This window comes from Phalaenopsis equestris, unplaced genomic scaffold, assembly GCF_001263595.1.
Source record: "Phalaenopsis equestris unplaced genomic scaffold, ASM126359v1 Scaffold000136, whole genome shotgun sequence".
Classification (NCBI taxonomy): Eukaryota; Viridiplantae; Streptophyta; class Magnoliopsida; order Asparagales; family Orchidaceae; genus Phalaenopsis; species Phalaenopsis equestris.
In genome coordinates this window covers 876,530-893,047 of record NW_018164578.1, presented here as the reverse complement: position 1 = coordinate 893,047, position 16,518 = coordinate 876,530, and the positions used below count along the sequence as shown (strand labels likewise).

General features: G+C 35.5%; 1 protein-coding gene across 1 annotated transcript in view; it reads right to left on the bottom strand.

Moving 5' to 3' along the window:
• Positions 1–16,518, bottom strand: part of LOC110021603 (copper-transporting ATPase PAA1, chloroplastic-like) — a 71,168-nt gene that overhangs the window by 17,304 nt on the left and 37,346 nt on the right. The window contains exon 12 of the mRNA XM_020720164.1: positions 9,799–9,943. Within this exon, the coding sequence (XP_020575823.1) occupies positions 9,799–9,943 (145 nt within the window). The remainder of the gene's footprint in view (positions 1–9,798; positions 9,944–16,518) is intronic.

Genomic DNA, 16,518 nt, shown 5'->3' with positions numbered 1-16,518 from the left:
AAAAACGCGTCAAAATTCAAATTTCACAAAATTTTGACCTGCGATCGATCGTTTCAAAAGATTTACTCGAGCCTTCAACAGGTAATAGTGCAAGCGATGTGAATTGTGGCGATCGGACGTGTCGACTCTCCGAATTGCGAAGTTTTGTGCGCGGGAGTGCGAATTGTGCAAAAGGCCACCCTTAGGCTCAAAAGGTCTTATACATATCTCTTTTGGGTTTCCTCATGTTGGTTTCACCCTTCTAAGTGTTAGAAGTCAATACCACACACGCGAAACTCCAGAAGGGGACAGAAGTTGGTTGAATTTCTAGAACGAGGTCCTAAAATGAGGCGGGTCCCATCTCTAAGATTCTAAGATAGTCGAAAGGAGATCCCTAAGGCTAGGTCCTAAACCCTAAAAGGAAGACTAGACCTCACTAAAAATGAGGTCAACACCGTTATTTTTTTTTTAAAGGAAAGAATGATTTTTTTTGTAAAATATGAAAATAGTTTTGATGTAAATATTATTTTTGAAAGTAACATTTTAATTTTAAAAATATATGAAACCAAACGAGTCTCACATATTAAATAGTTTGAACGGTTGAGCGCTATACCACAAATAATACACTATCTCGAAAGATAAGCATACCACTTAACAGTAAGCTCAACCACCTAAACTAAAAAGTTTGTGACATTCGTTTGGTCTGCAATACCTTTTATGTATGGCTGACAAGTTCTTCTACCTAATATAAGGATTAGATAAAATTTATTTTACCTGGGTTTCAAGTTCCCTATAGAAGCAAACCCCTATAGTTACTTACATCTTAAATGACCGAAGTCACTTAAAAAGACTCGATTAAGATCAGTGATATTCCTTTCAAGATTTCGAAGTTTAGGTTTCCAAGATTGGACACGGGAAAATCAAATGGCAGTGGCTCAAATAGAAGCTCAAATAGAATCAAATGGCAGTGGCTCAAATAGAAACAGTTATTTTAAGGAATCCAAATGAATGAAGAGTAGGGGATATCACAAACCCCGGGAGAACCCCGGTGACTTCCCAACTATCCTATTGTTTGGTTTTATGTCTTTGAAATGATGTTATTCAATGTTTAATCCTGCAATTTATTTCAAAATTTAGTACTTGCATTCACACAATATCTGATCGTGCCAATAGTCTAGAAATATATGAGGATTTACACTGTACCGTACGACAACCTCAAAATCCTAAAAGAATTAGGACTTATAATTGCACAACAGGGTTGTGCAAAAGCCTAAATATAAATTGAGAATTTACGTTACACTAAGCAAACTACCTCAAAGTCCTACGGGTTGTTATTTAAACTAAGGAAAGTGATTAGTGATGTGAATTTGTTTTGACGTTGCTCTTCTGAGTGTCCTCGTCGTGCTGCCCACGGTGTTCGCTCCAAGCTCCTCGTCGTAGCACATTCGGGTTTGATATTAGTTTTAAAGGGTACATGTAATCATTAGGTTTTCATACACTAAGGTATAGTGTGTAACAGAACAATAAAACATGCAGTATAACAAGAAAAAAACAGTAGAATGTGCGGCATAAAAGAAAAAGAATAATACAGTATGTTGTGAAGTAAAATGTTGTAATGTAAATCAAACATGTATATATGGGAGGTCTGCTGCTCATTTAAGCGAGCTAGTATACACTGTATAAACAAAAGAAACATTGCCTGGAAAACTCGAGAAAATTAACAAATGACCCACGATGGAAAACTCGGGAAAAATCAACAAATGACTCGCGACGAAAAACTCGAGAAAAATCGACAAATAATAATTCCAAGAAAATTATCAAAATCTCGGGAAGATCCCGGAAAAAAGACCACGAATGTTTTCCCCAAAAATTCCAATAAAACATACGAAAAATCTGAAAAGAGGGGACCGCAAGCACTTGGGTCGGGGCTAGGCTCAAATATAATATATTTGTACTCGATGGACGTCGAATCTACTATTGGTCCCCTAGATGCATAGAGTCCGTCACTCAACTAGAAGGGTGTCCTACTAAATCTAACTTAGGAGGGTACTCCTTAGCCCGGTATCGGTAATCAACAAGTGGACAACCAAGTTGTAACACATTTAAAATTTATATTTTAACATGCACATGGATTTATAGCATACAAAAAGGAAGTTGTATTAATTTTGTAGTGAAAATATTATTATAAATATTGTATCTGTTCTTATCATGTCTGTTCTTATCAGTTTTGAAAAATTACGATTGTCCACGAGTCGATTATGCCATCGAGCATAGGACCACCAACAAGCTAAGAAGGTACGGGTCCCCCGCTGGTCTTGTGTCGGCGTGATACTGTCATCTTACAGTTTATCAGGTCCCATGATTGAGTCATGATGTCGTAGGATGGAATATCATTCGCCCTATCACCGACGTGTTTTTGTCATCATCGCCCTAATCCCCAAAACAAAACCTACCTACTTGCAAATTTGTTTGATGGTTTCATATATAACAAAAGCCTATATGTGAGCACTTATGTGTCAAACATAAGTACTGAAAACTGAACCAAGAAGCAAGAAAAAAAAAGAATAAAAATGGGGATGAGAGAAAAGGAACTGATCCACCCAAAAGATCGAAAAGATGAAGGGTGAAACAACCCTAAAAAACTGTGACGAAAAGATCTGAAAAAAAAAACTAAGATCATTGAATCAATCCAGAGGATATCATTTTCTCAAATTTTATAATTGGATCAACCCAAGAAGGGTATCCTTTCCAAATTTTGTTTCGAACAGGTTGAAACAGGCCCAAAATTAATGTGACAATTGTATCCATGACTCCACCACCTATATGTAATCACACACCCCAGCCTGAACCGAAATGTGGCATTTATGTTATCCAAATTTTAATGTTGAACCTCCAAAATCCTTTCCAAATGACAATTTTATGAGTTTTCTAATCCTTTCATGAATCATTTATATCAACTTTATGATTTCCTAAAATGAAACTATAAGAGTCTTTCATATTTCACAAAATAAAGGAGAATAATCCATAGAGAGCAACCTTCTGGACTTCCAAAAAAATCCTGTCAATATCAAGTTCATTCAATTTCACCCTTAATTAAGAGCTTTTCACAATTGTATAAATGTAACACCAATTTAGAAAATATAGAAGTGCTCACGGCCAGGGTGACCTAAATAATCCTCAACGGGATCACGGGTAAGGCAGGAAAGAAGATAGGAACTCACGGCTAAGGCTAAGAAAAGGGACAGCCGAACCTCACAACAAGCCCACAGGTAGAAACCAGGAAATGCATAACCAAGCTCCAATATAAGCTCACGATTTAGGACAGGAAATAGGACAAAAGCCCACGGGTAGGGGCAACAAGGAGAAAGCCAAGCCTGAACCAACCATATTCAACATAAATGAGCCACAAGAGAAAGTTCACAGCCAGGGGAAATAAGAAGAAAGCTAAGTCCAAACCAACCACGACACAAACCACAACAGTAAGGCTCATGGCCAGGGGCAGCGAAGAGAAAACCAAGCCACAAACCAACCACGACACAAAACAAGAAGTACCCACAACAGTAAGGCTCACGACCAGGGGCAACAGAGAACATCCAAACAGGACAAAAGGAAATCAGCTAGGATGCTCACGGGTAAAGGCAGCAGACCAAAACCACTAAACCGGCTTCACAGCAAAGGGAAAGCCACCACAAATATTACCATTGTACGCCTTTGATCTACATAAGAGAGTGAATGAACAAACTCACATAAACTATCTAGATTAAAGTCATTTTATTGAGCAAGACATGATAGTGAATTGATCCATTTATATCAAACATTCCCATATAGAAGTAGATATTGAAATTATGAATTTTGGGATGACAAACTTAATTACCAATAAAAATCTCATGAGGAACGTTATATGAAAAGCTTCCGACCAAACCGAGCCCAGCAAAGGGCTAAATCGAGCCCACCAAAGGGGCTAAAACAGAAAGGAATTCCAGCCAAAACACAATCCCAAAAGGAGCCAAACCAAGCCCACCAAACGGGCAAACTGGGTCCAATACAGGGGCAAACCGAGCCCAGCACAGGGGCAAATTAGAATACAATTTTAGCTCAACTATACCCAACAAAAGAGAGTCAATAACAGATAAATTTTTGAGCCAGACCAATTCCTTCTCTAAAACCAAATTAAACCCAACATAAAGGCTAAAGAAAAGAATATAATTTAAGCCAAAACCGCACGCATCAAATGGGGAAAATAGATCAACATTTCCAGCATGAACTCAACCCAAAAGAGCCAAAACCAAACCCATCCATATGGGGAAATCAGAGAAGCATTTTCAGCTATAAGTCCAACCTAAAAGAGCTAAAAAAAACCGAGCTCACCAAATGGGCAAAAACAGAGCCACCAAGAATCAGATTCCACAACACTTTAAAACCCAAAATTTAAATCCATCATATACTTTGAACAGGGACAGGGAACAAATAAGCGTAAGCGAATTCCAGCATATATTTGAACATGGGTGATAATAATAAAAAGCTTAAGAATCAAGTCTTGAACCAACATTTCATTTAGCATGTATCTCAAATAGGCAATTATCATCTCATGGCAACAATCATAATGTTCCAAAATTCTATCTGTCATGCATTTTTTAGCAGAAGAAGAGAAAAATATCCATATTATGCTTCATTTTTACTGATTCTAGCAAGTATCCACGACTAGATCTTAAAACAGGCCTAAACCTTATCTTCACATGCTTTAGAGGAGAAAATGAATACTTTTAGATGTCATCCGAAATGGTGCAGATTAGAAGAAAGAAGAGAAATACCTCTTAATGCAGACTCAAAGCAAAATTATAGACAGATTCAAGAAAACACCTCTTATAGAAACCCTTCTCCTAAAAGCTTCGAGAAACAGCAACTAACGAACACTCCAACACACAAGAACCTAGCCAAGAAGGAATTTCGGCAAAGCCTCCCCCTAAGAGCCTTAAACAGCAACTAGCAAAACAATCTCAGCCTTCCTTTCCCTCTCAAAATTTTCAACAACCTAAAACAGTAATTTAGGAAGCTTTTTTATAGGCAGAGATGAAGGGGAGAACCGCCACCTACCACCGTTTTGTGGTCGAATAAAACAACAGGAGTGAATCGTCACCATAAAGGATGAGAAAGTAAAGCCTCGAGAATGAGAAGGGTCGGTCAGTCGAGCTCCCACGATTGGAGAGTTAAGTGATCGAGCGACCATGCGAGGAAGGAGAAGAGTTGAGAGAGAGGGAGATCGCCGCGTGGATGAGCCACGGGATCTAGGGCACACAGGGACAAGTCGGACGGCTGATCAAGTCGCGGGATGGGTCAAATGGAGAGTTAAGTGTGCGGGAAAGGGGTAAATAGGGTTTAGGGTTATAAATTTTATTATAAATAATGATATAAATATAAAAATATTTAATATTTCAAAAATAAAATTTTCATTTGTACTTTTTATTCTTGCGTCATATCATAACAAAATGGATGACCTTTCTAGGTAATTCTGACGTTTCGGACGCGTTGGTGTGATTCGTTTCATCGTCGGATGTCGTTTTGATGAATCCATCAATTTGCGTGCAATTTTCTCGTGTTCGAAAATTATGGCAATATGAGTGTGTTTCCTAGCTAATCTTTCCTAGCTAAAATTGGTCCTAGCTAAAATTGGTGTCTCGGACGCGTTGACGCAGTCCATTTTGTCGTCCGGAGAAGTTTGTATTTTTATCCATCATTTAAGCTCAATTTTAGTTTGATCTTGTACAACTTAGTAAATTTTGTGCATTTTGTGTGTGTGCGTGATGATGAAGTCCTAAAGAGATTTTCCTAGGGCTTGAGATCCTATTGGGAACTTCTCATTGAGTTTCCGCATGATAGTCACATGATAGTCCACCATACGACGATGGTTTTGAGATCATCAATGCGAGAGGTTTTGAGATCTCAATGCGAGACATCATAAGAGAAATAGGAAGTGGAATTTCTAAAAAGGGTGGGTCTCAGTTCTAGTCCTCTAAGATAGTCGATAGGAAAGTCCTATGGCTAGATCCTAAGCTCTATGAAGAGGAATGAAAGACCTCACAAAAATGAGGTCAACACATTGGAGTTGAATTAGTCATCTCAGCTTCATTTGGACAAGTGAATTTTTGTTTTTTCTAGAGATCTCAACAAAGCAGCCCATTTTTTGTGGTCAGCTTGCTTTGCATAGCTTATTTATTTGGAAAACTACAAACTGGGACACTTATTTTTTGAGGTTAATTGGGGATGACTAATAGATTAAGTGCCTTGCATTGTACACCTCTTGTAATCTTTTATTATAGTAAAGCAAAATGCACTTTTTTAAGAATCCTGAAAACTTTGATAAGAAGAATTGCTCAAAGGGATTCATTTAAAATATTGTAGGAGTTTTAGTAAGCCTAATTTTTAATATATTATATTATTAGTATTTTCTATTTCTAGAAGTTAGAAATATTGGTATGTCATAATTCTTAATTCCTTCTTTCATAATGGGGAGTTTGGCTAATCCTTATTACTTTCCAAATGTGGGAGTCATCCACCTCTATTTATCTTGTAATCTTTTTCTAAAAAGGTGAAAAGGAATAAATTTTTTTTCCCTCCAAAAAACCACAACGTATCAGCGCTCGCCTTCGCCTTCAAAAAACCACAACAACTAGCCTTACAATTGTGATTAGAGCCCACTGGGAAGGCAACGCCTGGATCGCGGCATTCATAAACCCCTCACAAAAAATTCGTGATCAGAGTTTGCTGCAAAGGCAACGACTGGATTTTGAAGTTCAAAGCCCAGCATGATACAGTCAAGATAAGAACCAGTTGGGAAAGCAATGATTGGACCGCAGTGATCAGAGACCCAACTTCACGTGGACTTCTTGTCTTCCTGTGGTGTCGAAACTGCATAGGTCTAGCCCGTATATGAACGAAAGTGTGTTTCTCTTTTCGCTCGAGGTAGCCACAGCACGTGTTGCTCTTCACAGATTCTAAGGATGTCGTACAAATTAGCAATGAAGATTAGAATTCAAAAAAATACAACCACATGGACTGGTTCCAATAATCTGAAACCATCTAACCTCACCCTATAACTCCTCTCATGGGTGTATCAGCTGAATATTTTCCTCGAAATTTATCACCTTACCTCACAAACTTAATGAACATAGTTACCTCAAGTGGGCTCAATCCATAAATTGACAAACAACGAGAGGCAAAATTAGGTATTTAACATCATAAATTTCAAAACTTACTACTAGTGATCCGAATCTAAAAAAAAAGATAGTCTGAAATATTCTCTGTAGAATGTAAAAAAGTCAAGCTTGAGCAAGCTCAGGCTAGGCTCGTGTTAGGCTCAAGAGTACTCGTTTTTGAAATCGGCTCGTGTTTGAAATTAACTCAATTTAAATATTTTTGTTCGTGTTCGGCTCGAAATTGACTCATTAAAATTAATTGAAAAAAATAGATGTAGAGTTGGATTTGAACCCGCACAAACTCTGTGCAATAGAAGACGTGGAATCATATGACCACACGAGCTATTATGATTTAAACTTAGATATAAATAGATATAATAAATAATTATATAAATAGTATATAAAATATATTATTATATAAATCATATAAATGATTTCTTTATTTTGAGCTAAAAAGAATGGAACACGAGCATTTCGCGAACAAAGAGCATTTTTGACAGCCCTAACTCTCGGGTAATGAAATGAATCATCAACTCCATAGAATCTACCATAAGAAAGCCTATATATTCCTTCCCACTACTCGAGATTTCTGAGAGGTCTTTTGAGATCTCTATTCAGGTTGAAAGAATTCCTCACAAATTTTTTAGTTGAAAACTCAACTTTGGAAATCCAAGAAAAAAATGGATGTGATTTCACTATATATTGCAATGAGTTGATAATATTATGACAAGAGCTTGATCAATGTTTTGATGACGTTTGAGAGAATTTGAATTTAAATGATTATGCTCGCCACAAGAAATGAGATGAAAATAACTCGGCTTAGATAATTAAAGTTTATACAAAGTCTGAGGTCGAATCCTTAGTAGGAAACAACTACCCTCAATTCGAGATGTCTTATCTGAAGTTAGATGTGAAGAATTAAGAAGAAAAATTATATTGTACAACACCAAATCGTCTGGTAACAATGAACGAAAGAACTCAACTTATGTGTCAAAAGGGGTTGATGCTGACAAAAAAAGATGCAAAAAGCAATGATCCGAGCTTTGCAAAAAATCATGGCACATGAAGAAGAAATATTGGAAGCTTCATGGTAAAGTTGCATTGAAAATCAAAATACAAGTGTGAAAGTCAATCCTATCAAACCACTGCTGAAGAAACTCAAGAGGTGCATGCTAACTTGAATGTAGTATCTTTCACTAAGAAGCAATTAGAGCACTTGCACAAATTGTTTCAATTTCCAAAATTGACTACATCCTGCTCCTTAGTACCTTCGGTCACTACTCTGTTAGGTGTTATTCCTAATTTTTCTCATTCCCGGATAATTATTTTTGGTGCAACTGATCACATGATTGCTTGCTCTAAATTATTTTCCTCATGTAGACCTTGTGCAGAAAATAAAAATGTCAAAATTGATGATAATAACCTCTTGGTGATTGTCGAGATAGGAACTATAAAACTCTCCTCATTCTTAACAGTTCATGATGTTCTCCATGTTCCTAATCTAATGTGTAGCTTGTTGTTCACTAGTAAAATTATTGTTAATCATTCTTGTCAAGCTAATTTCTATTCTTCTTGTTATGAGTTTCAAGAATTGACTACAGAGAGAAGATTGACAGTGCTAAAAAAAAAGAAAAGACTATTATTTTGACGATGGACTTGACTCGAAGAAATAATGTCAAAATACTGGTTTAAATTTTATTTTCTAATACAATGAAACTATGTTATGACATTATAAGTTAGGTCATCTTAATTTTCAAAATAAAAAATATTGATTTCCCAAATTATTCAGCATAAAAATCTGTCTTTAATTCAATGTGAAGTTTATCAGTTTGCTAAACATCATCGTGCATCATTTTTTTCACAATTATACAAACCAACTATACCAATTATTCTGATTCATAGTGATATCAGGGGTCATTGTAAAAACCTCACATTCTGAGAAAAAATGGTTTGTGACTTTCAGTGATGAATAAACTAGGCTAAGTTGAGTTTATTTGATAAAAGAAAATTTTGACGCGTGGATAATTTTTAATATTTTTACGCATTGGTACACAATTTCAAAAAATTATTTAAATATTACGAATTAATAATAACCGAGAGTATTTTAAAAATACTTTGGGCCAATTCTTTCTAGAAAAATGAATAATTCATCAAAGCTTTTGTGTCGACATTTCACAACAAAATGACGTGGCTAAAAGAAAAAAACAAGCACTTATTATAGGTAGCTCGGGCATTGCTATTTATCAATCATGTGTCTAATATTTTTAGGGTGAAACCATTCTTACTGCTACATTTCTCAAAAATAGGACCCCCAATAAGATTTTAAACTTTGAAATATCTTTTAATGTCCTTCATAAAAATTTTTCAAAGAATCGGCTCTCCTCTTCGCTACCTCTAGAGAATTTTTTCAAAGATTAGCAGAAATTGAAAACAAGAAGAAACCACATATGTATGATCAGTCATGTTTTTCTCATTCGTGGATTTAATGTTTCAAGTGGAGGAGCATAAAGTATGCCAGTGGGCTTGTAAAATATTTTACAGCACAAAACGTGACAGATTCACAATAAGGGAATACCCCCGTATAAATAAGCAGAAATTGCTACATTTAAAAGACTTGTCAGATTACCTTCACATTATTACAGTTAGCAACACGTGCGGCATCTATAATTGCTTTTCCAAGTGGATGGTTGGTATTTGATTCGACTCCAGAAGCTAATCTCAAAACTTCAATTTCGGACCAAGCATGGTGTGGCGTGTTTTGTATATCATCGCTGTTTTATCAGTTCAGGTCTAGTTAAATCAAATATGAAGAAACTTTTTATAGGCGATTTTCTCTACACATAGGTAATTATTACACATATAAAGATAAAGTGTTGAAATTAGCTGAAAGACAAGAAATATGTAAGTCTTAATATAGATAACGCAGAACGCAGAAAATAAACAATTTCATTCTACATCTAACTTACTACATCAGCATTCATAGCAAACTGCGCTTCCGAGATTAAAGCCAAGACAAGTCTTCCCCTAAAGTTGGATTAAATAAATAGATATAAAGAGCCTTAATGTGGTGACCAATGCTTAAGGATAGTCTCTAATGGCTAAGAGTATAGTTAAAAATTAAAAACCAAGGTTTGTAAAGTTGCTCGACTTGGTCTGCAGTAAACATATTGACAAAGTTAAAATTTTGTTGTCACATGGAAATTAGCACAATGAAAATGTCATTTTAGTGATAAGACTACATGCGTACCACTGTGATAGATGACAGCCATGCTAATGATTTAACATAAAACAGATGGGAACAATATAAGGATGATTCTTGCTTCTCCTCCAAGATGAAGGAGGATTAGATGTACATAATTTATAAATTGACTATATGTGGTAAACTGCTAAAATATAATCGGGCATGTCATTTCCTTCAAAATGAAAGCTTGGGAAAAAAAAGGCAATAAGACCCAAAGAATGTTGACATATCATGTATCCAAGCAAATAACTGAAGCAATTATGTATTCAGCCTTCTTGAACCGCTAAAATTACATATACTGAAAGCAAACATCAAAATTGGCACCACCAAAAAAATTTTAAAAAATAAATGTTTTTTACTGAAAGCCTTTCTTTGAAAGCTAGTGTTCATGCAGCCTATAAACTACCCAAGGAACCAGGGAACCGCCAACCAAAAGTTTAGAGAATTAGTTTATGATTTGCACAACAATATCGAAAACTGAAAGAAGAAAACATCTCTGGTCCCGCCTATTCATCTATATTATTATAGTGTTTAAATGTTGCATCATATCTTTGCTAAGAAAGTAGGAAAGTACAAATTTCCATAGAGGGCTTTCAGCTTTGTTTATTCTTTCAAAATAAAGAGAGATAAGATACAGTAAATAATCCAATGCGTGGTTTTCCCTTTAAGTTCAAAGATTTGGTGGAAAATAAGGAAACAAAAACAGCTATGCTGAAACTGGGAGTTTGTTCTTTCATACTTTCATAATCAGCTAAAAAGAATAAAACATGCATTCATGGGCACAACATCACATCACACCTGATTTTGTAGCTTGTCTCCAATAAAACTCTACTAGACATTTCTTATCAACACTGATCTCATTCACTTCTTCAACCAAGTCAAAAAAATGTCTAGGAATGCTTATGAGCAGTGAGGCTCAATTTGTCCAATATTTGTGTGGATACCATATTCTCAACACATTCATCTTATGATGAGATTACGCAAATTCCCTTATGCAGTACATCGTATATGGAAGTTATTATGTCTAAGTCACTGCAAATTCCTATTGGGCTCGGTTTGGAGAACTTCACCATCATCTATAGGTAGCTAATACTAATCTCAAATCTACTCATTTTCAAAGTCTTCATTGTCTGCTTCTTTCACTATACCCAGGTCAATAAAAAAAAACTCATTGCATTGTTGTGGTTGGGGGAGCCCCACTAAAAAGTTAATGGTCACGTCTATCCAAAATAACTCTAAAACATGTCATCATTCTAAAGTTTATCCTGATAAAATAAATAACCATCCTTTTTTCACACATAGATATATTCTCACGAACCAAATATCGAGTCATTAAACACGTAAACTTCTCTCACTCCTCATACTCGGCTGAGTGTATCGACTCCTTGGAATCACTATCTTTCACAACAATCAATGTTAATTCTGTTGTGATCTCTTTTTTGGGCTCAATTTGAATCACTAACATCTCTTCTTTGTCGGTTAAAAGTTGAGACCCTTTTGTGATGTCTTCATTCTCTCCTATGTCCTTGTTCATTTCTTCAACTACACCCTGCTTAGTAAAAGAGATCACAGTCTTGTTTAGGTGATGAAACGCAATGTACTCAAAATTATGGCTCTATCATTTCCTGACCGGGACAGCTTTAATAGTACCGACGGTCTCCACCTTTTCTCCACTCTGTACAGGTTTCTCCTCAAGCAAGGTTGACTTCGGTGCTCTATTCAGTGTATTCTTGTTGCTTGATCCTATAATTGAACCCTATTTGAAGGGTGATATGGACATGATATTGTTGTGTTGTCTCTCTACTTTCAAGGATAGGGTCTGAATATCATGTATTATCCAATAAAGCTATAACTGTACCACATTGCCAATAGATGGTCTTAGTCCTCCCAGATATCAAGCCATTGTGTTCTCATCGGGCTCCACTAGCTCACATTGTAACATAACAGCTCGAACTTAGTTGTATATTCTATTGAGAGATATTTTTATTCTATGTAGTGAAATCTCAAGAATATTTTACTTTTCCTCTTCAGTCAGGTAGTAATTTTATTTTTTCCACATGATAGCATAGGCGCTTCAAATTCTCCCACCATTGAGATGCACTCTTTTTTAACATAATGACAACTAGCTTTTACCATTATGTCAGGTGGAATGTCCTTATACTAAAAGACATACTCCACTATTTGGAGCCACTCGATGAACTCGTCCCGATCCACACAACCATCAAAATCCGATAAATTTACATTTACTCGAAGATCCTGACTTTGATATTTCATGTCAAATCATTGGTGTATTGATTTCTCGTCACCAAAAACTTCCCGATGGAAGGGATTCACTTCCAAACCTTGATTTGACAAATCACCATTGTGGCTATAGAAGACCTCACATGAATATCTCCTCTCGAAAGCGACGAATCTCTGTTATTGTTGGAGGATTTCCTACTGCATATCCTCCATAGTAAGTTCCTAGACATCTCCAGTAGTTTCTACTTGGCTGCAAGGCATCCTTTTTTCCCGATCAAGTTTTCGATGAACGTAGAATTGCAAATCAAAAGGCGTTTAGGTGTTGGTGGTAGGTGTCGGGATGAAATTTTGTAAAGATAGTAAGATTGAATTTTGAAAATTTAGAATTTGGGCAAGGATTTGTGGTAGAAGAAGTTTGGATATGGTGTGAATTTTTTCTTTAGTTTTAGATTTGGAGCAAAAAACACAAATCCCTAAAAAATATAGAGTTTGTTGAACTATGATACCAAATGATACCGTTTCATACCTTCTAGGTATTTAGAAAGAGGATTTCGTGGGGAGGAGATTATGAAATAGCCATGGAAGGCTAATACAAGTGGTCTAAGGTGTTTGAAAGGGGTTACAAGGCTAAATTTGTTGTTGAACAGCATATTCAATGACGTCGGTGGTTGTTCCAGCTAAAAACAACACGTCATATGGTGAAAAGGCAAGATACGGGTGGTGATGAGGTTCCACCACTTGTTCCCGAGTAAGATACAGACACACTACTTGCAAAAAAAATGATAAAGCACTCCCAAGAGCTTATGCCAGAGACCAACGTCTCGAAACACAATAGCAATAGCCAAAAGTGACAAAAACCAGAATACAATCTATATAAATGTCCCATAATAAAAAATAACTTAATTAGAAACTAGAAAAATAGGTAAGAGCAAAAAAAAAAAAGAAGTAAAACAAGCTTAATGAAAATAAAGGAAACAAAATAACATAAAAAAATAATATTTAGATGGTTGGACTTCAACGATGACAAGAGCCACAAAATGCAAACTTGCGATATTGCAAGAAAACACACGTCCCGCACCCTGATGCTTTCTCGTCAGTCACGACCCGACCTGATAGCTTGGAATTAACCAAGTCAGAAACATCGGTCAAACAGTATTTACCTTTTTCTTTTAAATCATTCAATAATCCACATAACTTACAATAATAAAAGAGGCATTAAAAATCACAAGGTACACTAAATGAAAAATTAAATCATCCAAAAAAAACAACATAGTCTGCAAGTAAAATATCTCAAATCATCACACAACAATATATCACTACTCAAAAGTAAACAGTGCAATAAAGACAACCATAATACATAATATATTACCTATCATCAATAAACCTGTAAATCATCTCTCATTTGTCAATCATATCAATCTAATATTTTCTTGAAAAAAACCATTAATTTTCAAAAATAAGTTATACCACTTAGTGAGTAATTATAATCTTCTCATGCACTACATTAATATGCAAATGCTATTCGTGTATGCCCCCAGAAAATGTAATTTAATGATAAATCAGACTGCAAGCTTTCATTATTAATTTAACAATTTCCATTTCAATTTAAGTATTTAGCTATTTTAACCAATTTAAAAAGTAATATCAGGATTATAGTCATATCTGAAGGTATCCTCAAAATTATACTCATACGTACTCTCAAAATTTTGCACATGTAGATACATCTTTACCATTCTCATTTCTTTTTTGTGCACGAGTACATTGCATTCTCTGTCAGTACGATATGTGGGTAATATTGAATAACTTAAGTATTTACATTTCATTTCATTTAATTGCTTCTTTTTAAAATCATTGAAAAATTATTTTTCTTTTTTATCATTTCATTTCATTCATTTCAATAATTCTTTTAACTTGCAACATGCATATAACTATAATCCGGATATGGACCTGATACTATTGTGTTGTTTCCCTGCCTTCAAGGATAGGATTTGAAGCAATAATGCAAGTCTTTATTTAATAAAATATCAATTTAATACATATAAGAAAGTAATTACTCACATTTTGCCTTAAAAGACCTCTTTACAAATTTAATCATTTGATTACTTCCTTCTACTATCATCTCCTTTTTTTATTCTACTTCTTTTACCAAAACCACAATCTAAAACCCTAATTAATTGAATCAAATTTTCTTTAACCACTACTTAAATTCATTAAATCATACTTAATAGCATCTATTTAATTTAGCAAAATATATGTTATATAAATAAACACCTAAACTCTTACCTTATCAAAGTTTGTTGGGATTGATCTACCTCCTCCTTTAGCTCGCACATTTCACCTACTTCTCCCTTCAAGTTAAAACTCTATATCTTGAGTACCGATTCAATTAAACTTTCAATTAACATTAATTAAACAAACACACACTCACATATGCATTTATATTAAAATTTATTAAATGTGAGCTCCCTATCTGACCTTTAATAAGGCTCGGTCGGCGTCCCTAACCCACACACACGTGAGCTCCCTTTTCTTCCTCTTCCTTCGATCTTGACTAGAACCAACATAGCACACGGAGGTCATCTTCCTTCCTCATTCCTCTTTGCACCAATACCACTAAACTAGGGTTTCACCGGAGTCGGCTCTCTATTTCAATCACGAAGTCGTGCCCTCTCCTTCTCTTCCCTTCCTTCGACTAGGATTCGGCACGACAGTGACGTCGCATGGAAGGCTCCTCGAAGTCGCGATTCTTCCTCTTCTCTCAGCAAGAGTGGAAGCCTCTCTCACGTAAGTGATGACTTCTTCCCTTCCTCCTCTTTCTTCATCCTCTACCAATCTATTAGGGCACACACAAAGCTTTTCTTCTCACAGTCTCCCATTCTCAATCCCTCAGCTCTCTCTCTCTCTGTCTCTCGTTATTCAGTTGATTCGAACTGAGATATACGACTCTTAAAGTCAAAATGAAGAGTTGCTTATCCTTTATGTCTATTTAATTATTAATAATTTATTATTATTATTATTATTATTATTACAATTTCAAGTATTACAAAATCATTGTGAGTTTACTTTTTCTTTCATGCCAACGCAAGCACTTCAAGTACTCTCAACATAGAAAAGCACTCTTATTTAACTCTATAGTAATTAACTTCACTAAAACTGTTCTAGGGCACCTAGAAGGTGTTTAGGAAGTAAATCTAGTAAGTAGGTGATTTTGGAATAGCAAGGTAATGATAATATGCAAGGTTGAAGGCGTTTAGAAGATGATAGGGGTCATTCGACGGTTATCTAACTAAAAAAAAGCAAGTCAAAGGGTAAAATGACGACGCACGGACGAGGAGGAGGTTCCACAACAATCATTATGATAGAAATTATAGAAAAAACTTTCCAAAATACACAAAGTACAGCAAAAATGCCCTTCACCAGGTTCCATATAATATATTTATATTAAAACCTAAATTAAACACAAATTAGAAGAAAAGGAAAAGGAATAAGAGTCCAAAATACCCGTGCAGCCCACATAGTAGGAAATCCTACAATTACATCCTCTTGGTGACGTGGGAGCTTACCGAAGCTTACTGGACCGTGGTATTGTAGTTGCTACGATACACCGCTGTCCAACACTACCCCCCTTGCCTATTTGATTCCTTCCTTGTCTAGCCCTTTCTTTTCTATCACTTTCTTTATCCACTTCCTTCCTTTCCAATCACCTTCCTATTCGTATTTCTCTACCTATTATATCTACTATTTCTCATTATATATATGTGGTCTGTTTGCTTAGGATTCAAATTATTATTTCTTTCTTTCATATTTCTGTCAGGGCAGCTTTCAGTGTTTGTTTCCCCTTCAAATGTTATATTTGAGGGATTA